Consider the following 23,089-nt stretch of genomic DNA (forward strand, 5'->3'; position numbering starts at 1 on the left):
TAAGTCAGACCCAAGAAGAGGAACATGGGATGTATTCACTCATATTTGGTTTCTAGCCGTAAATAAAGGACATTGAGCCTATAATTAGTGATCCTAGAGAAGCTAAAAAAGGAGAACCCAAAGAAAAACATAGGCATCCTCCTGAATATTAACCTTCATCAGGCGATGAAAGGAGACAGAGACACATACCCACATTGGAGCACCGGACAGAAATCTCAAGGTCCAAATCAGGAGCATCAGGAGAGAGAGCACGAGTAAGGAACTCAGGACTGCAAGGGGTGCACCCACACACTGAGACAATGGGGATGTTCTATCGGGAGTTCACCAAGGCCAGCTTGCCTGGGTCTGAAAAACATTGGATAAAACCGGACTCGCTGAACATAGCGGACAATGAGGACTGCTGAGAACTCAAGAACAATGGCAATGGGTTTTTGATCCTACTGCACGTACTGGCTTTGTGGGAGCCTAGGCAGTTTGGATGCTCACCTTATTAGACCTGGATGGAGGTGGGTGGTCCTTGGACTTACCACAGGTCAGTGAACCCTGATTGCGCTTTGGGCTGACAAGGGAGTGGGACTTGATTGGGGGAAGGGGACGGAAATGTGAGGTGGTGTTGGGGAAGAGACAGAAATCTTTAATAAATAAATTAAAAAAAAGAACTTCGAGTACCATGTTGAATAGCTATAGAGAGAGTGGACAGCCTTATCTTGTTCTTCATTTTAGTATAATTACTTTGAGTTTCTCTCCATTTGAATTCATTTTGATGCTTGGCTTCCTTTATATTGTTTTCTTATGTTTATTAGATGCTGAAGAAGCATTTGACAAAATTCAACATCCCTTTCTGATAATAGTCTTGGAGAGGTTATCGATACAAGGGTCATACCTAAATATAATAAAAGCTATTTACAGCAAGCCGACAGCTAACATCAAATTAAATGGAGAGAAACTCAAAGCCATCCCACTAAAATCAGGAACACGACAAGGCTGTCCACTCTCTCCATACCTCCTCAATATATTGCTTGAAGTTCTAGCAATAGCAATAAGATAACATAAGGGGATCAAAGGGATTCGAAATGGAAAGAAGATAACCTTTCATTATTTGCAGATGATATGATAGTGTACATACGCGACCCCAAAAACTCCATCAAAGAACTCCTACAGCTGATAAACACCTTTAGTAATGTGGCAGGATACAAGATCAATTCCAAAAAATCAGTTGCCTTCTTGTACACAAAGGATAAAGAAGCAGAGAGGGAAATCAGAGAAGCATCACCTTTCACAGTAGCCACAAATGGCATAAAATGTCTTGGGGTAACTCTAACCCAGGAAGTGAAGCATCTATTTGACAAGAACTTTAAGTCTTTGAAGAAAGAAATTGAGGAGGATACCAGAAAATGAAAGGATCTCCCTTGCTCTTGGATTGGGAGGATCAACATAGTAAAAATGGCAATTCTACCAAAAGCAATTTATAGATTCAATGCAATCCCCATTAAAATACCATCAAAATTCTTCACAGATCTTGAAAGGACATTAATCAACTTTATATGGAAAAAAACCCCAGGATAGCCAAAACAATCTTATACAATAAAGGATCGTCTGGAGGCATTACCATCCCTGACTTCAAACTCTATTCCAGAGCTTCAGTAGTGAAAACAGCTTAGTCTTGGCTTTCATCCATGGTTTCTTAGTGTCTTGTCTGCAGTTTGTCTGTCCAGGACCTTCAGGCTTTCATGTCTGACTTTATACGTTACTTGAACTTTTTCCTTCGACACTATGAACATTCTTTCTTCGTTTGTTTGTTTTGTGTTTCGATTATTACATGACAAGGGTACTTTTTTGTCAAGTCAATTGTTGTTCTGTATATTTCTTGAGCCTTCATAGGGATATCCTTCTTTAGGTTGAAAAAGTTTTCTTCTATGATTTTGTTGAATATATTTTCTGTGCCTTTGGGCTGGAGCTCTCAGTGTTTTATCTCTATTATTCTTATGTTTGGTCTTTTTATGGTGTCCCATATTTCCTGGCTGTTCTGTGGTAAGAATTTATTGGATTTAATGTTTTATTTGACCAGTGATTCTATTTGCTCAATAGTATCTTCAAAACATGAGATTATCTTTTCCATCTCATGTATTTTGTTGGTTATGCTTGCTTCTGTTGTTTCTGTTCATTTACCCAGATTTCCCATGTCCGGAATTTCTTTGGTTCGTGTTTCCTTAATTGCTTGTATTTCAATCTTCAATTCTTGAACTTATGAGCTGCGTGCTTCTCCTGTTGCTTTTTATTGGTTTTTTGAATGATTTCTTTTTTAAAATTTTATTTACTTTTATTTTTTTTATTATTTATTAATTTATTAAAGATTTCTGTCCTTTCCCCGCCATTGCCTCCCATATGCCTCCCTGTCCCCCAATCAACTCCCCCTCTCTCGTCAGCCAGAAGAGCAGACCAGGTTCCCTGCCCTGTGGGGAGTCCAAGGACCTCCCACCTCCTTCCAGGTCTAGTAAGGTGAACATCCAAACAGCCTAGGCTCCCACAAAGCCAGTATGTGCACTAGGATCAAAACCCAGTGCCATTGTTCTTGACTTCTCAGCAGTCCTCATTTTCTGCTATTTGAACGATTTCTTGATTTTTTGTTTTTTCCACCATTTTAAGGGAACCTTTTGTCTCCTCTTTAAAGTTCTCCTTCATCATCATAAAGTTATCTTTAAAATCATATTCTTCTCCTGTTTTGGTTTGGCATGATAAAGTCTTTCTGTATCACTGAGTTCTGATGTCCCATGTTGCTTTTTAGGCTTTTTGATACATTTTTCTATTGGCCCCTACACATCTCTTACTCCAGTTGTTCCCAGCAGTGTCTTTGTATGTTATTCCAATCCTTGGTGTGGCTGTCTGTGTCTTTTGAAACTGTTTTTGGTCTGCTCTGTACTTTTGTTTTCTGTGTGTCAGGTAGCCACTGAGTTCTCTCTTGGGCCTGTTCTCTTGGTCCACTCTGTGCAATCACAATTTGTGCTTAATTGTTCCTTTCTTGGTCCTCTGTGTCTAGTAGCAGGCTGTGTTTCAGACTTCCAGTGAGGTTGTGGTGAGGTAATAGGAAGTTTTGGGGTGGAGTGGGACTTGTAGATTTCAGGTTCTGATGGATGGGATGGGGTATTTGAGCAGCCCACCTGCAGGAACTTTTCCTGATGGCTGGCTAGAGAAGCTGGCGCAGGTGGGGCGGTCTGTGCCAGTGCAGCCTGCAGGCGTAGACAGGTGAGTGGTGATGGGATTGAGACAAGAAGGCTTCTTTTCAGGTGAAAGCACAACAACCTTTATTTCTCCAGAGCTAAAGCCATTTATACCTTTACAAAGCTTCCATGGAAAACCACCAGCCAGAAAGAACACAAGCATCCTTGTCAATTACAGACCACAAGGAAGTTCTGCTGTCAGTCAAGGGGAATGAGGGCAGCTACATCACAACAGGAGAAGGGACCCAGGGTTTTTCCCAGGTATGGGGGGACTTGAAAGTGGGGTGTCCAACCATGTGTGCAGACATTCACCTTTTGGTTCTTTCTGTCAGACTGCTAAAATTAATGATTACTACTGTAGAAAACATATACAGATGAACCTTCCTAAATGATATACATTTCTGAAGGAGATCTAAATGAATTTACTAATGAATAAGTGAGGCAGACTTTTTATCATATGGTTACATCCAATAGAGTTATTGCCTAAAAGTGATACACTGGCTGTTACCAAACACCCCATTTACAGACAAGATTATAGATGATCATCCACAGATTAATGGCAAGAACTTTTTAATAAAACCTAAACAACTTCAACTTCACAACAGATTGAACATGCTGAAGTTGACCTGGTGCTCTCATTGAGCTTTAACCCAGCATTCTATTGTCTTTGGTACTGAAATACACTTTATCCTGTACCAAACATAAACTGTAGATGAAAACACATCCAAAAACCTTTTGATCTACAAAGATATCCTGCCCGCAAAATAGATGAAAGAATGGTTGCACAAAATTTCTAAGAGTAAGTAATCAATATCAGGTTAGATTGAATACCAGATCCAGAAAATTGATCCAACCAGAAACTACTTGGGTGAAGAAAAATCACAGACTAGATGGTCTAGTTATCTACAGTAAAACCAAATCCTAATGTACAAAAAAAAGAACAACTGTCTTGCAATGGCATTGTGTTACACTTATAGATCAGTGCCTTGCTTTGTCATCATCAGAAAAACTTTCAGCAGCAGAAACAAACAAATATAGAAACCAACAACTCGTCATGGTGGTGAGAAAATAAATATAAATTTAAAAGAATTGTTTCCTTCACATTTTTTCCTGCAAGCCACAGAAAATAGTATGGAAGATGATATACAGTATATTAAAGCCAGCCTGGATGGAGGACAGCAAAGAAAAAAGGCCTTCTATATAAACAGGATTGAAACACAAAGAAATCACAAAACCTGGAGCAGCAGGCACAGTTTTTACATGTGTGTTTCTCAGTGGCGGTTACATACCTGAAAGTATAAGTAAACACATGTTTCATCCTTAATCCTGAAATAAAATCCAGTTTATAATCACTGACTAATGATAATTGCCTTTCCTCCTAAAAGTCTCAATAAAGAATTTGAATGCCCAGAAAGAGATGTGAGCAGAAAATTCACTCAACCTAATTCTTGGATGTCCTTGTCTCCCAGTGTTGTGTCAGAGTTTCCCCCTTGTCTCTAATTGTTAGCTTGTCATAGCATACATATTAACCAATACATACATTATATATATATATTTATATATATATGTGTGTGTGTGTGTGTGTGTGTGTGTATATATATATGTAGTACATATGTATAACAATTCCCTCTTTTTAACCTACTGATACTTTGAATATTTATTATAGGTTTCAGGTTAAATTTTATGGGATTCATGAGTGTGCAGCGCATGGGACTGATTCGCATTGATTCTCTTTAGATCTTTCCTCATGTTTCTAATTTTGACCTAACATAATGCATTAGCTTTTCTTAATCTTAGTATTAATTTTTTACTTTCCCATAGAAAACTATTTGCAGTGAGAGATAGAAGCAGTGGATAAAATAACATAAAGGGGTTATGGGAAGTAGTATGGAAGAATAAAGGAATAAAGGCAGGAGAAGCCATAATCAGGGACTATTATGTGGGAAAAAATATTTTTAATGAAGGGGAAAAAATAAACCAGTGTTCCATTTCAGTGATTTATAAATTCAATTCTAAAAGTTATTATAACTTCAATTATGAGTATGTACGTTTTTTGAGTGTGTTATTATGTGCACCTCGGAATGTAGGTGTTCTTGGAAGTCAGAAGAGTGTAATTCTTTCATTAGAGCTATTGTTATAGGGACTGCAAGTTGTGGGGAATGGATAGTGAACTCATTTCCTCAGAAAAAGCACACATGATTTTAAATGCAGAGAAACATTTCATCTTCCTCAATATCCATTATATCTATTTATCATACATTTTTCTCTCTCCTAAATTCTACTTCTCTAACTCCTAGGATGCAATGGTATTCACTTTTCTTGCTCCAAAAATGAGCCTATTAGTTTTACCATCTGATAGCAATATTTAACTCTACTAAAAGCTTTCTCTGTTTTCATTTGCATTCAAAGTTCCACATTCACTCCTTTATCAGTAGAATTACTTAACGTTTATTTTAATGTTGCTGGGATTGCGAAATTAAGGAATACATCTCTGTACACTAATTGGAAAAAATTGAATCTTATAAAATAAATGGTTGTGTGGATCATTATAGATGACATTGTACAGAAAAGTCGTATACATGACACTGCTGTGCCTCCTCATTAGGAGAAATGATGAGAATCATTAGCCATTCATACAGTTTGCATTGTATTGTATTTGGTGGTTCTGTGCCAGTACTGTAGTTGTCAGATACAATTTATGAAATGTATGTTCAGGAATATGTTTTCTCCCTTATCTTTTGAAGAGAATTTCTCTCTGGTCTTAACAAAATTATGTAGCACTTGGGGATAAAAATGCATCCCAGTAGGCCTGCACTGGAAGCCAAGATGGACAAGACCTCCACAGCCACCATTATCTTGCCCTTGGTGCTATGGTAGACAGGAAGGAAGGATATCCAGACACCACAAAACAACAGCATGCTGAAGGTCAGCAACTTGGCTTCATTGAATGTGTCAGGGAGATTCCTGGCTAAGAATGCAACAAGGAAGCTCCCTAATGCAAGGGAGCCATGGTATCCCAGGACACAGTAGAATGCAGTAACTGAGCCCTTGTTGCACACAATGATGATTTGGCCATGCTCAGAGTGCACATCTCTGTCAATAAAAGGAGGAGAAAATTGCAGCCAGATTGTACAGAGAATAATTTGGATGAGCATACAGATGGCAATGATGTAGTTGGGAACACCAGAAACCAGAAAATACCTCATCCTTCTTCCAGGGGTTGTGACTTTGAAAGCAAACAGCACAGTCACTGTTTTGGCCAACACAGTTGAAACAGCCAGAGTAAATACAACTCCAAATATAATATGTTGCAGAACACAGGTAGCTGAGTTGGGATGCCCAATGAAAAGCAAGGGACACAGGAAACAGAAGATGAGTGAAATTAGCAAGATGTGGCTGAGATTCTGGTTGTTGGCCTTCACAATGGGAGTGTCACGATGCTTCACAAATATCCCAAGAACCACAGTTGTGAATGCAGAGAAGAACAAGGCCATTAAGGTAAGAACCATCCCTAAGGTGTCTTTGTAGTTCAGAAAGACCACAGCTTTTTGAATACATTGGTTCTGTTCTCTGTTGGCATACTGGTCCTCTGGACACCTCACACATTTATCCACATCTTCTGGAGAGAGAAAAGCATGATTACTACAACTACTGCCTTTTATTGACAGAATATTTCAATTCAGTGTGTTGAGTAAACATTGTGATATCTGAGTCTTTTGTTGATGCTGTAGCTGAGAGACACTGCTGCATAGCAATACTTATATTTCTTAACATTCATTATAAATATGGGAAATGAAATTAAATAATATGTTGTCTATTCAAGTTTGTCTTGGTGATAACATTTTATATTATCACAAAACACAGATATTTTCAGTCCTTTCTGAATGCTATGATGAACTGACTGAAACTAGTGAGTTTTCAGAGATTAAAATGATTAATCACTGTATTGCACAGAGTGTATTTAATATCTCAGATCCCGTGGTTAGAGAGATTTTTGATGTCTTCCTTTTTTTATGAATCGTTTCCCTGAAATAGATGGAGATCATGTCTTCTATAGGACAAGTTATGTGATACATTTTCTTGTATGACTTCACCAGCCAAAACAGACTGACATACAACAAACAGGAAACAGAATCTGTAGGGACCCTTGGAGTCTTCACACAACATACTAGGATCAAGTTCTTAACCAAAAGGATTGATGTGTCCAAGAGGACAATGGGTAGGGAAAAAGAATCAAACACAGGAGATAGAGAATGAATAGGGGTATGTCAACAAGGGAGGATAGAACGGGTTTTGATCAGGGAGTACATGGCACTGCCTCTGCTTAGAGGAGACAGGTGTGGCCTGTAGGAAAATAGCAGTTTATAAAGGTAAAAGTAGAACCCTCTGATAGGACAAATAATTTAATTTTGATTGAACAGGTTAATTTGGACAGTCATAAAACACTTTTTTGCTCAATAGACTTCAATCACATTTAATTGGATGTCCTAACGTTTGGGGGCTAAGTCCATTATTATGATCTTGGGACATACTGGCATGGAGAAAGACATGGTGCAGGAGAGGGAGCTGAGTATTCTATATCTTTGATTCATAGGCAATGGAAAGTAAATGATCTCACTGTGAATGACCTTCCCTCTGAAGGTAGAAAAAGCTTAGAGGTCACCAAATAGATTGGATCAAAAAAATCCCCTTGCCATATAATAATCAAAACAAAAAAACATACTAAATACAGAAAGAATATTAAGAGCTGCAGAGGAAGGTCAGGTAACATAAATAGGTAAACCTATCAGAATTACACCTGACTTCTCAAAAGGAAACCACGTAAAGCAGAAGATCTTGGATAGATGTGCTGCAGACCTTAACATACCATGGATGCAAACACAGACTAGTATACCCAGTACAGCTTTCTTTCACCATCGATGGAGAATAAACAGATATTCCATCACAAAAATGGATTTAAATAATACGTATCTACAAACCCAGCCTTACAGGAGGTAGTAGAAGGAAAACCTCAACCCAAAGAAGTCTGAAACACCCACAATAGCACAGACATCTGACAACCCTCCACCAACACAACTCAAAGAGGGGAAACACACAAACACTACCACCAAAAAAATAACCAGAGTTCACAACCACTGGTCATTAACATCATTTAATAGTAATGGATTCAATTCACCTATAAAAAGTCACAGGTTAAGAGAATGGAAACGAAAGCAGAAACAAACATTCTACTGTTTACAAGAAACACACCTCAACCTCACAGAGAGACACTACTTCAAGTAAAGGGTTGGGAAAAGATTTTCTAATCAAACAGATCTAGGAAACAAGTGCGTGTGGCTATTCTAATATCTAACAAAATTGATTTCAAACTAAAATCAGACAGAAGAGATGGAGAAGGACACTTTATACTCATAACAGGAAAAAGTTATCAAGATGACGTCTCAATCCTGAATATCTATGTCCCTAATATAAAAGCAGCCATATATGTAAAAGAAACATTACTAGAACTCAATTCACACATCAAACCCCACACATTAATAGCAGGAGATTTCAACACTCCTCTCTTACCAATGCACCGGACAACCAGATAGAAACTTAAAAGAGAAATAAGAAAACTAACACATGTAATTAATCAAATGGACTTAAAAGACATCTATAGAACATTCCACACTTGGGTAGAATTCAGACACAATGTTGTATGACTGTCAAAACTGTTTCTTTGAGAGAAGTCCAGCAAATTTAGACTTTCAAGGAATCAAAGATGTATGTCATGGTATGAAGCACAATTAGTAAAAACTTTGGGTCAGAAATTGGGTCTCAACCTGAAGATTGGAAAGAAAAACACCCAGTCACTGGCTCTTACTTTGACCTCAGTCTGAAATGGCAATCTTGCCTCTTGGAATCTGAGAAAGAGACTGTGTCTGAGAGCTGTCTCCCCACCCCATTTTATATTTCCTTCTAGGTTTTGAATTAAAGGCATGCAACACTGGGATAAAAACATGCAACACCAGATTTCTAAATAAACTAGGGTGGCTACCGGAATTAAAGGTGGTTATTTTGTTTACCATAATCTCTTTTATAACGCTGAAAAGTAAAACAGTTTTACCCTCAGATCTTCAGACAGTCATTATTTATTAAAGTACAATTGAAATGTCTCTACATTTCCCTTTTTTGTCAAAAAATAATAAAAAGAAGGCTATAACTATTATAAAAAACTTTATACAATATGTACAATGACTATATATAATATATACTGGGAAGAAATATATACGCATATTGGAGTCCATTTGCATTTGACATATTGAGAAAAATATTTAGTATGTAGCTTATCTTGGTGAGTCCAAAGGCTTATAGCTAATTTACTTTACATCAAGGACTTACTTTTGCCACAAAGAAAGTAAACTCCATGTGGAGTTTCTTCAATATCCATTATCTTCTCTAGAGTAGATTGTTCTGTTCTATTTTCCTAAACAGTTGATAATACAAATTTTCAAGGACTATGAATTAGCATTATATTGTTAAATGAGCTGTATAGGTTCCATATTTTGAACAAGATTCAAAATGCATGTACAATATGTTATAACAAAATTAATCTGAAATTTGTATCCATATACAAAATTGGTATCAATATTCAAAATTTGTCTATGATATACAAAAATAAAATAAATGTGAAATACGTTAAACTAACAGACAATGTCTGAGAACTTTACATCTCCCTCTCTTGGGCTCAGACTAAAGGCATATAGCACTGGAACTAAGGGTATGCAACCCCTGATTTCTATATCAGCTAGTGTAGTGACTGGGATTAAATGTGCACATCACATTGTGGCTACTGGGATTAAAGGTGTATGTTACTATAATGTGGTCTGTAAGGCTGACTGGTGGGACTGTTTTACTCTTAGATCTTCAGATAGTTTTTATTTATTAAAATACAATTGAAATGCCACTATAATGGTATAACAAGTTTTTTAAAATGAATTTGTTAATAATCAAAGAACAATAAGAATCAACTTAGGAAAGCATTATATCTTATTTCTTCAATAGTCTTTTGGTCCATTGATCAACTCAGTATGACTGAGAGAAGATGATCTATGTGATGTGAAGGATTTATCTAAATAGCAAACACTCACTGGTCTCGTTAGAAACTTCATTTTGTGGGCAGGGGCTGCAATCAAAACAGCAGGCTGCCATTCCCTCCTGCCAGAACTTTCTGAATCCAGGACCACAATCAGCACTGCACACAGAGGGCGGCATCTGTGAAAAATCAGATACATGCTGGTGCCGGGAGTTTTACCTGCTTCTATAAATATATTTCATTATCATGTTGATATACCAATTAGCTAGTATTATATACACCAAAAGAGTTATCAGATTAGGCTTAATACATTTTATAATACCACGCATACAAATGTATGGAAACAAACTGATATAAATTTGAGTAGCTTCCCATATCTAGAAATTTAGAAGGGAGAATGTTTTTTTTTTTTGATATGAACAAACACTGTAGAGCTTTCAAAGTGGTTTTTTTACTTAATTTTCATCACAGTGACACAAAGCACATTAATAAGTTAGAGGGAACCTTAACTATAACATTTTTCTATATTGCATTAGCATGGTGTCAAATTATTTAAGCATTTTATTAATGGGTAGTTGGTATAGGACTACCCTGCCCACTTTTGGCAGTGCTGTCCCTAGTCTGGGCTGTGTGAGAATTCAGAGAAAACCGGTAAGCTATGTTCCTTCAGATTCTGTGATTTCGAAGCCGTCTCCTTATAACTGCCTGCCTTGTCATTTCTTTGCTGTGATTCATATTCCCAATCAAACCATCTCCTGTATAAGATTTTGGTCAATATTTAATCACAGCAACCTCACAGAAAGCTAAGATGAACAGATATCTGAAATAGAGGGAATGTCTCATAAAACGTCAGATAACACACATGAACTCTAAAAACAGCACTGCAATGCCTGACATCTTATAAAGAAAAATACAGCTAAATAGGCAGAGTGAGAAAGGGCATAACAAATATCTATTGAGCTGGAAAGAATGGTGTTTCCTGAGGCATAAATGCTTTACAAATCCTCCACATATTTGAGGAATCTGAGTAAAAGTTTGATTTGAATTATTTGTTCTCTTGATGAATTATTTCTTGAGTTTTTTATATTTGGGAGACCAGATCTCTGTCTGATTTGGGGTTAGTGAAGTTTTTTTTTCCCCTCATTCTGTAGGCTGTTTTATATTATTGACAGTGTTCTTTGCTTTACAGAAGCTATACAGGGTCAGGCGGTCACATTTATTAATTTTTTCTCTCAGTGTCTGTACTGCTGTATATTTAGGACATGGTCCCCACTGCCAATGAGTTCAAATGTACTTTCCACTTTCTCTTCTATAAAGTTAGGTGTGGCTGGCTTTGTGATGTGAGAATGGCAAGGATCAAAAACACTGATGACTACTTATGCTGGAGAGGTGTGGGGTAAAGGGAGCACTTTTTAATTGCTCGTGGGAATGCAAGATTGTACAACCCATTAGGAAGCCAGTATGATGATTTCTCGGAAAAGTAGGAAATAAAACCTTCCCTAAATCCCAGTAATACCACTTTGGGGTATTTATCCAAAGATGTTTATTGTGCCACAAGGACATATCATCAACTATGTCCATAGCAGCATTGTTTGTCATACCAGAACCTGGAAACAGCCTAAATGCCCCTTACCAAAAATGGATTAAAAATAGTGGTACATTTACACACTGCAGTACTACACAGCAGAAAAAGATAACGACATCTTAAAATTTTCAGGAAAATGGATGGAGCTAGGAAACATCATTTTGAGTGAGGTAACCCAGACACAGAAAGATAGTTATCATATGTACTCCCTCAGAAGTGGTTTTTAAACAAGAAGCTAAGAAAACCAGCTTACAAACCACAATCCCAGAGACCTTAGACAACAATGAGGATGGTAGGAGAGACATACATGGATTTAATCTACACAAGAAGTAGAAAACGACAATACCTCCTGAGTAAATTGAAAGCATGTGTACTTTTGGGGGGAGGGATGAACGGGAGAGGGAGAGCAGAAAGGGGAGCAGAGAAAAATGTAGAGCTCAATAAAAATCAATCAAAAGATAGCACAGTAGTAACAGTCAATATACATTATATATTAGAGGAAAAGAAAGATATTCTGGAATGATAAATATTCATTGTATGCATATCTAAAATTCTTAAAGTACTAATAAATTGTCACATCAAAAATACATGTAGAATCATACAATAGGAGGAATGTAAGTGCTTTGTAATGTGACTAATTATTTTTAGTTCATTATAAGACAGCACAAATCAATCCCATTGTCTGTGTTACTGCTGTGTAATGCAAAAGAATGCAGTTAAGTCAGACCCACCTGTCTACTTTCTGTTGCATGCTCTATCATGTCTTCATATATATGCAGCTGTTGACCATATGGAAAATATGAGCTAAACTCTCCTATTTTCACCTTAAGTCCAAGACCATATGGGAAATTCCAAATCTGAAAAATGCCATACTTTTCTTGAAGATTTTCTTTCTGGTTCATAATCATTCTGTCTCCAACTGGATTAGTGAGGTGTGTTTTCCTCAGAAAGGAATGCAGCTGAAAAAGATACACCATTCTATAGTGTGTGTGTCCTTTCTTGAATTCATAAAATGTATTTTATTTCATCTTAAAGGCAATATTACTGAAAGTGTCCGGAGGAGAAATAACAGTAAATCATGTGGACAAATAAAGTTATAATAATGTTCTAGAATATAAGTTCTTTCAGAAAAAAGCACCAAACAGAATCACAGACATATACGCGGATACAAAACACCAATATGAAAACACATACACATCATAAGAAAGAGAGACGGAGAAATCCAGTCAGAGATTCACTTCCACATAGACATACATAATGCATCTACATATTTCATACAGACATACACAAATGCCAACACTTACACATGAAAACAATGATACACACAGTGAAACATATGCACCAAAACAGACACACAAAAACAGAAAGCTGTGAAACACATAAAGAGGGCCACAAATACATGCACAAATTAAATTACAAATACACACAAGGAGACACTCACAGACAAAAAAACCTAGAGAGCTATTGATATTGATGGATTTATGCTCATATACAAAGATTGATTGAGAGAAACAGACAGACAGACAAACAAAAACAAAGATATAATATGTTCAAACAATATACACAAGGAACCCAACACATAAAAACATGCACTGAAGAAACACAGAAGTTATGCACAGACAAACTCCCATACAGAAAGACATTGGAACAAAAGAAATTTATTTTCAGTTCCTCAAACAGATAGATATGTGGATGTACAGAACCACACACACACACACACACATACACACACACATACACTCACACACACACACACACACACACACACACACACTAACACAGATACAATAAGAGATACCTGGAAACACAAAAACGTGAAACCATATGCAAGGAGAACCAGGCATTCATACTTATGTACACAAATGTATGTCTTAACCGAAGAATGACACTGTTTACTGTGTAATTACTTTCACTCAGGATGAGAAATGAGGTCCCAAGTGCCTACAGTGTGAGCAGATTCAGTTTAGAACACTTGTGAAAATCATCTCATAAACGGATTATCACATATTTGAAAATAAATATGCAAGGATTCATCTTCTCATTAGGAAGAGGGTTAGGAAGGAAGGACTTGGGCTTACAGTTTTAGAATAGCTGTGGTGATAGTCAGGTACTCTGTAACAAAATCAGTGTATTTTTTACAAATTGTACCTTCCACACCATTAAGATTTATACCAGCATCCAGATTTACATTATTATGAAGAAAAATTTCCATAAATCTTTATATTGTATGAAATATTCCCTAATTTAGTAAATTGGAACATTTCACAGACATTTAAAGACATTGACATTGATGACATCAAATTTGATATTAAAGAGGAAACACTACCTTCAAGCAGTGAGCAAAATGTCCTTCTCCATTATCCATAGGTTGATTATATACATGCTGAAGAAGCATTTCATGGAGGCCATGGGCCAGAGCATACACCGCATTATATATGTCATAACTCTCATCACTTAAGGCCATGTCAAAAGTCTGTGCCTTTAGCCATTGCAATGAGGCATTGGATAAGCAATTCTTCAGGGTTTTACACATAGATGCTGAGACTTTGCAGTTCACGTTCATCCACTCCAGCCTGGCCAGGAATTCGTCTGTGTATTTGAGAGGGTTCAGTGTCTGGACAAATGTTTTAAAATGAGAAACCTCAGCATGATAATGTGCAAAAGTTATTTTCCCATTGAATGAATTACGTGGGAAGTCATTCTTAGTTGTAGTGCCATCCCACTGTGAGGTGGTGACCCATATTCTCTGTAAACCTAGAGATCGCCACCTTCTAAAGGCCACAGCTAGAGAACTCTGTGGGTCACCATAAATGATAACTACATTTGTGGATGATGTCATGATTTGGTTATAATAAACTTCAACTCTTGTCAAGTAAAAATGCAACTTGACTGGGATCAAACTCACAAAGGCAAAGCAGACTGTAACTTTTTCCATCTCTCCTCTTAATTGTGTGAGAAATTGAGTACCCTGATCATTGTCTGAGATGGCCAGTCCAATCCAGTTCCAGTTGAAGTAAAGCATCAAAGATATCATGGCCAGGGCTAAAGATGTGTCCTTGCCAGCAATCTGATACAGAAAGGGAAATTGTTCATGATTGCTCAGGATGGGATGGAAAGGTCCATAGGTAATCTGAAGGACCTACAACACAGGGAGCAGCATGAGGTAGCACATGTACATAAGAACTTGTAAACTTACTTTAGGTGTAGACTTCCTTAAAAAACTCCTTATCTGTTACTTCTTCCCTCATCTCAATTTCAAAAAAGGAAATGAGACCCATCACAAATGAATAAAATTGTGAACGACACCGTTTAACACAAATTTGACAGTAGTATCCTACTTAGAATCTTCTTAGCAACTAGGATTATAAGAGCAGAGTTAGAATTTCTTGCAAAGTCACAACAAAAATCTCACCTGTTTAGGTACGATGAGGTTGAAGATAGACCCAACCATCACAGATGTTGCCAAATTTGGTCCTGTAAGCAGCACGAGACACATAGTCTGTTCATAACACATATAATTAGGGGGGAAATCACGAACTTCTTCAGACAAGTGAAAGTGACTATATAATTTTGTCCCAGTTGCACAACCACCCTCTGGACATTCAAATACAAATGATGAATTTGGCAGAAGATCAGGGTTCCTGTTGACTTCATCCATGGAAAAAGCTAAGGCCAGTATAAACTGGAAGTTTTTAGTTGTTGTTCTGTAAAAGGGTATGGTGATTAATATGGACAGAGATCTACAGATGATCCTGAGTAGTCAATAGATGGATTATTATGTGCTGTACCATATTCTCAACCACTGCCAATAATGTTACAAATGGCCTATGCTGTGAGATTAGAATAATATAAGTAGCTGGAAGCTCGTGAAAAGCTTTAAAATTTCATTAGAGTGTATCTTCCACAAATAAAGTGAGGCATCAACACCTTTCAAAGAGTGTGATTTCAAGTTCTTATTTTAAAATGCTTACTCTAAAAATATAGACAATGGCGGAGGCTTTAACCAAACAATAAACCTATTCATATATGCATTTTGAAATCATTGATCAATGTGAAAAATTCAAGAGACGCCGGGCTGCGGTGGCGCATGCCTTTAATCCCAGCACTTGGGAGGCAGAAGGAGGCAGATCTCTGTGTTCTAGATCAGCCTGGTCTATAAGAGCTAGTTCCAGGACAGGCTCCAAAACCACAGAGAAACCCTGTCTCGAAAAAAGCAAAAAAAAAAAATTAAGAGACATGTGAGCCTATGAGTTTATCATATTTTCTCACGAAATAAACTAAATTTGATAAAACTGTCAAATAATGCCTGTTGAGTGTACAATAGTATGGGAAACACTTGGCTGTTATGCTTTCAATTCTTTATAAGCACTGGGCATTATAGTTAATATATGCCCTTGATCTTTGTGTTATTCTTTTTTTACTAATTTATCTAATGGAGGTGTAAAATTTAAATACCAATGATGTATTTTGTAAAGCTGTATGTATGTATTCAACATGTATATAGACAGTATTAATGTTAATTTGGGTAATTAATAGAGAATGGATTACAAGGTTTTGAATAACAATTTGCTACATATTAGACTGGCCTCAAAAGTACAAAGATACACCAGCTCCAGGTTCTTCTTGCAGAGATTAAGGCCATGTACTACCTTCTAAGTACTATTCACCTAATTTATGTTTACACAGAATGTCATATATTCTAACTGGAGACTTCTGACCAGTTGTTTTTTATACTATAAAACTGCTTTGACTACATTTCCAGTTACACTAACACAACAATAGCATCCTACATTAATTTGTATATGTCAGTTTAACATATTTGTAAAATAGAAGATGATAAGTAATAAAATCTGAGGAAAATGTTTATGAGGCTTTCTGTAGTATGAGTGGGTAATAAGCAAGTTGGGAGTGAATGATACCAATTTGTGTTTATTTTTTTGGGGAAGAGCAGTAACTTCTGTCTCTTCCTAGTCATTTCATATAATCTTACCATTGAACATTAATCATACTTTTTCATTCTAAATGATTCACACAGTGTAAAATGAACCTATTTCCTGTAGTAATAAGAGCGGCGGGGCTGCGTCCCCAACACCCCAGTCGCCTGCACGGCTAGCTTATACCCGAAATAACAACACACAAACTGTATTCATTTAAACACTGCTTGGCCCTTTAGCCCTAGCCCTTACTGGCTAATTCTGTTATCCCGATCAACCCATCTCTAATAATCGGTGAGCACCGGTCTTACCGGGAAAGGTTCAGCATGTCTAACCTGGCGGCTTGCTTCATGGCGTGTGTCTGCCCGGGAGCGGGGCATGGTGTCTCTCTCAGGCGTCTGCTCCCGAGAGGAGAGCTGTGGAGTCTGACCTTACTTCCTCTTCCTCCCAGCATTTTGTTCTGTTTACTCCACCCACAGGGCCAAGCAGTTTCTTTATTGCTTAACCAATGAAATCAACAGATTGATATATGACACTCCCACATCAATTTCCCACTTAAATATTGTACTACTAGGATTTCCTTATGTATTTACATATATATTTTCAAAATTATTTTTGAATATTTTTATTACCACACAGAAAAAGTGTCATTGAAAATTTTAGTAACACACAACAGGAATTGGAGACTAGATCTTGTGAAGCCCAAACACCAATTCCTTTCTTCCAAACATTAAGAAACATAAATCCCTAGAGCAGTTATAGTTCCCAGTGCACTAAATTTCTGTGTTTGATAACAACTATTAACAATACAAAAAATTAAAATGTGTGTAGTCTCCACATTGGTAAAATAAAGAGTTATAATTAGCAAAATTACTGAAAACAAATTTAAGAGGTACATAGGAAATAAGTGTCAGAAAATAAACAATTTAGATACAGAGAGACAATACCTTTGTTTTTAAAATAATGGCAAAGATGTGCTAGTATGTAAGTGCCCTATTCCCTCTCTAATGTGTTGCTAACGATCACACACCAGGGCTGTCAATCAAGGAAGTGAAAATGAAAGAGTCAATAACACCTTTCAAAGAATGAGAGCATATATTTCACAGTTCATAATTCCTTTTTTAGCAAAACTAGAATGAGAAGTGAACTTTGAGATTAAAGGGCAGTGATTTTAATGTATGTAAATGAAGTATGGAGAAATAGGAACACATATGATGTTTACAATGGACAGGTCTCTTGCTTCCAATCTTGATGCAGTTTGAGGATAATGGAATCACATCAGATCATTCAAGAGAGTAACTGTATACCTATGGGAAAACTCTTCACAGCTTGGTGTGTTACAAATATTAGTTGCCCTAGTACAAGCTTTAGAACCTACACATTGATGAATGTCCATCAATTATTGTAATCTATGGCATTTACTTGGGCCCACTTAGGATGATAATAACTGAAATAGAATGGGGTTTTATTTAATAAGTCATCTCCTGCTACAGTGTTGTATGTATATGTATTTCTGATCTTGATTAAAGCATTCTGTCTGTATAGCTCATCAAAAAATGTAATGTATAATTAGAGATACAGATTAATAGATAATCATATATAATAGTCAAAATTGCCCTCCCACCTGTACAAGCCTAGTAAACATGATACTTCCACCTGCCTAGGCAGAGAGCGCAGAGCCACGGACATAGTCTCATCCACTTGCCTTCCAACTCTGAGTGGGCACACAAACACCCAGGCCCAAAAATACTGTTGAAATGCTCCAAAGCCAGAGTTTGTGCTGGAAGCATGGCCCAGGAAGCTGCACTTCAAAACTGCTTGGCTTTTATTACTTGCTATGGACCAAACCAGGAAATTCTTTCCCAAAGAAGCCATTCCTCTGCCTGCCTTTAGCAAACAGAGCCCATCCAAGAAAATGCCACTACAAAACCATGCTTAATGCTGTTTTTTTGGGTTTTTTTTTAAGCATTTTCAGGTTTTACATAGATTTAGTCCACAAGATTGGCAGATCAATTAGTTATTGCAAGGAACTGCTTGTATCCCACTTCTGACACCAGGTGATGTGGGAATCCTATCTGTGTACTGTGATTACCATTAATGAATAAAGAAACTCCCTTGACCTGTTGATAGGTCAGAACTTAGGTAGGAGGAGAAAATGGAACAGAATGCTGGGAGGAAGTAGGCAGAGTCAGAAGAACATCATGGAGCTGCTGCCACCAGAGACAGAGGCCTGAGAACTTTGCTGGAAAGCCACTGTCACATGGTGATACACAGAGTAATGGAGACATGCTAAATTAATACGTAAGAGTTAGCAAATAAGAAGCTAAAGCTAATGGGTCAAGCAGTGATTTAAATAATACTTTTTCTGTGTGATTATTTCAGGACTAAGATAGCCAGGTGACCAGAAACCACCAAGCAGACTCCTTCCAATAATGGGAGAGTGTTTTTATGAGTGTGGGCCAATGCCCATCTTTCAGTGGATATGCCTATAGAGAATTTAGGAAATATAAGACAAGTCTTTTCTGTAAATGGTATTATGTCTTTTTTTAAATATAAACTAAAAATTGATTTATTCTTTTTTTTAAATTTATTTATTTATTAAAGATTTCTGTTTCTTTCCAGCCACCGCCTCCAATTTCCCTCTCCCTCCCCCAGTTAAGTTCCCCCCCCCAGCCCGAAAAGCAATCAGGGTTCCCTGTCCTGTGGGAAGTCCAAGGAACCCCCACCTCCATCCAGGTCTAGTAAGTTGAGCATCCAAACTGCCTAGGCTCCCACAAAGCCACTACGTGCAGTAGGATCAGAAACCCATTGCCATTGTTCTTGAGTTCTCAGCAGTCCTCATTTTCCACTATGTTCAGCGAGTCCGGTTTTATCCCAGGCTTTTCCAGACCCAGGCCAGCTGGCCTTGGTGAGTTCACAGTAGAACATCCCTATTGTCTCAGTGTGTGGGTGAACCCCTTGCGGTCCTGAGTTCCTTGCTCCTGCTCTCTCTCCTTCTGCTCCTGATTTGGACCTTGAGATTTCTGTCCTGTGCTCCAATGTGGGTCTCTGTCTCTGTCTCCTTTCATCGCCTGCTGAAGGTTAATATTCAGGAGGATGCCTATATGTTTTTCTTTGGGTTCTCCTAATTTAGCTTCTCTAGGATCACTAATTATAGTCTCAATGTCCTTGGTTTATGGCTAGAAACCAAATATGAGTGAGTACATCCCATGTTCCTCTTATTGGGTCTGGCTTACATCACTCAGGATAGTGTTATCTCTTTCCATCCATTCATATAATGTACCAATCACACTTGCTTTTTATTTCTCCCAAGTCCACCCTCACACCCTTGTGCCCATCCCTAAAACTTACACGAATTTTTCAGTTTACAAAAGAGATAAAAGCTTTAGATAAGTTAGCATTAATCTGTACTGAACTCCACATTGTAGAAAAAGCAGCTAACAGGTGTCTATATAACAGCTGGAGTAGATTCACACCTTTGAGTCACAGCCAAATCTATAGCTTTGGGCTAAAACCCATGAACATTCTTTTCTCCTCTGTCCAGATTTGACACAGGCAGTTTTACCAGTCCGGCAGGTTTGTCTTATTAACAGGCTTCCTAGCAAAGGATAAACGGGTCTCAGGTGTAACTCTTACTATTCCTTTATTTAAAAGAACTTGCTTGGCAATGACTGCTCTCAGCAATGACTACTTGTGTCTCTGGCAAATGATTAAATGGGAAGAGAAAGGGTCAAAGTCTACGCTGAGGGTCTAAGTGATGAGGTGTATAAAAGTCTGAGGGTGTGAGAGCTTAGTATGTTCTAAGGGTCAGAGAAAATGCTTTACGGTGTGTCAATGCAAGTTGTCAAGGTCGAAGAAGATGATTTAAGATATATGAAAAATGGGAAATGGTTCGGATTTCTTTCCCCTTCTATGCTATTGTTAAACCAAGATTTCAAAAGTTCAGCATTTTAACATTGATCAATAGAGTTCTGATAAGCTGGTTGTGCGCTGACTACTTACAATTAGTCACAAGCTCAATAGTTTAAATGTCCAAACATAACATTTATACAACAAAAAAATTCTTACTTTAAAGAGACAGTGAACACTGTCCTATGGAAATAAAGGCCTGTGGATGTACAAATACTTCTATCCCCACATGAAATATTTATGATGACATTAACATAGAAAATTCAAAGAAACTTACTGTATATTCAGAATATGGTTGAAATAATCTTTCTCCACAGGCCGCTGCTCTGTTATAAGGTAGAAGACACAACCTGTCACCAAATCTTCATCCGTTTCTTTGTTCTCATACATTCTCCAAAAGCACCTGGGTTGAGTGAACCTGGACGCAAGAAGTGGAATGTTCAGGAAAAAGAAGAGAAAAATCAAAGCGACCATCTTTGTCCTCCTTGAAGCCTGGGCTGTGTTTCTTGTGAAGTGCTCTTCAGATCAGCATATTATATGGGTGCCCATATTTTCCCACCTACTTGTATTTCTGCAGCAAAAGCAGAGGCTATTTGTGTATTCATGATCCCTTTATTTCCCAGGTGATTCCTCGCCTCTGGGGAATCTTGGACACTTTCTTCCCCTATGGCTGTGCACCTGATATGCATATGATGCAAATATAATTCAGAAATATATATGAGGAAAATTCAGGTAGTTTCATGACATCATTTAATTTTGTGGAAATTATGGCTCCATGGGGGATGTCATTGTGAGAAAAATTTTGGCCATGACTGCCAGAACAATATTTTTATGTTAATGCCTTTAAAAATGATGTCAGTGGCTTTCGTTAGATGATCCACATTGAGACAGGAAGGACACAAAAAGTCAAAATTCGTAGTTGCACACTGGGAATTCTCTCACAAAATCCCTGTCAGGGAACAAGAGTTCCATGGTTAGAGAAGTGAGTTTCACACAGCTCGCACAGTGGGCTTATACTACAGGACTGACAGTAACAGAATATCTGACCAAATACTGTGCTTCCATTGTCTTGAGAACAAATAATCAGCTGCAATTCTAAATTTTTCTGAATCCTGCTGTTCTACAGTCATCCAAATCCCCATAGAATCAGTTACATTTATAGTGTTGTAAAATGTTTTTGAATATTCACCAAGATCACTACAGATTCTGTGTTCTACATTTCAAACACTCAATCATATCTATTATACTTCCTCCAAACAACAAAAAATAAATAGAAGATAAGGCAAATATTTTGTCTATAACATAATCTCCCTCATATCTCCCTCCATGAGTATCAGTTTTCATAGATCAATTAGTCATTTGACAAATTTTCCTGCTTTATCTGTGATTTACTACAGGTTTTTTCTCATTTTAGATTCTGTAGTGGTTGTGAATATGTCTTGTGAAAATCTGCAAAGGAAAGATACTGTGAAGTGACCATCAGCTCAAGGCATATTTTGCTTTCTTTTGCCTGAATTTAAGCAAGCTTTTTGAAATAAATTACATATTGACCATGATAGAATTTGCTCAGGACCAACATCTGGAAACATTCCAGGTTAGTTACTCATAAGTTCTTCTTATACCAATTTCCAACTCATCTCTTTTCACTTGCCTTCTAGAACCTGCATTACCACTGTGAGGTTGCATTGATGAGTGTGAGCTGATGAGTCTCTTTCAGTGGATGGATATGGACTGCAGTAAAAGCAGAACAAAAATAGGCCAAGGAGGCCCAAAAATACTGGCTTATTTCCAAATTGACCAAAAGTCAGAGAGTTGAAACGTATCTCTATTCCTTCAAGGTTATTGTGTCTCTACCTCAAACAAAAGTCCCAAGTAGATTTAGATCAGAGAGTTCTGCTTTCTCAAGGTTATTCTCAACACGTGTTGCTAATAGCCAGTCCTTGTATTTCAGGAAAAGAGAGTAGATATGCTTCTACCTCAAACAAAAGTCTCAGGGTCCAACTAAGGTTCCATTTCCTTTAAAGAGGTATCATTGGATTCCAACTAGGGAGTAGTTTGCCTATAGAATGTTTTGAGATAGCAGCAGAATATTTAACTGTGGATATAGCCAAAGAACTTCAACTGCTCTATTCATTTTCTTGTATCATGATAATACAGTTTTTTTTAAATCTTACTCATTCTTTTTGGAGCCTGGAATATTTTAACCAATTGGAAAGTATATGTAAGCAATTTCAGTACTTATTGGAACTCCCTCTCAGTACTATTCTCTTTTATTATTTTAAAATGCAGCTTTGTATTCTTTTTTAATTGTATAAAATATACTCAAAATACACAAATCAACTGATTGAATCTGTAAAATATGATCCAA

The 23,089-nt window shown here is 37.3% G+C and overlaps 1 protein-coding gene across 1 annotated transcript; it reads right to left on the minus strand.

Moving 5' to 3' along the window:
• Nucleotides 1-5,929: 5,929 nt before the first annotated feature.
• LOC121449163 (vomeronasal type-2 receptor 116-like) lies at nt 5,930-21,195 on the minus strand. The gene is made up of 6 exons (XM_041653421.1): nt 20,999-21,195; nt 15,291-15,582; nt 14,205-15,017; nt 12,610-12,837; nt 10,349-10,472; nt 5,930-6,834 (listed from the first exon to the last, which is right to left on the minus strand). Exons 1-6 carry the CDS (start codon nt 21,193-21,195, stop codon nt 5,930-5,932), a joined length of 2,559 nt encoding a protein of 852 aa, XP_041509355.1.
• Nucleotides 21,196-23,089: the final 1,894 nt, after the last annotated feature.

This window comes from Microtus oregoni, unplaced genomic scaffold (assembly GCF_018167655.1).
Source record: "Microtus oregoni isolate MIOR12 unplaced genomic scaffold, Mior012 000006F_ref0000085, whole genome shotgun sequence".
Lineage (NCBI taxonomy): Eukaryota > Metazoa > Chordata > Mammalia > Rodentia > Cricetidae > Microtus > Microtus oregoni.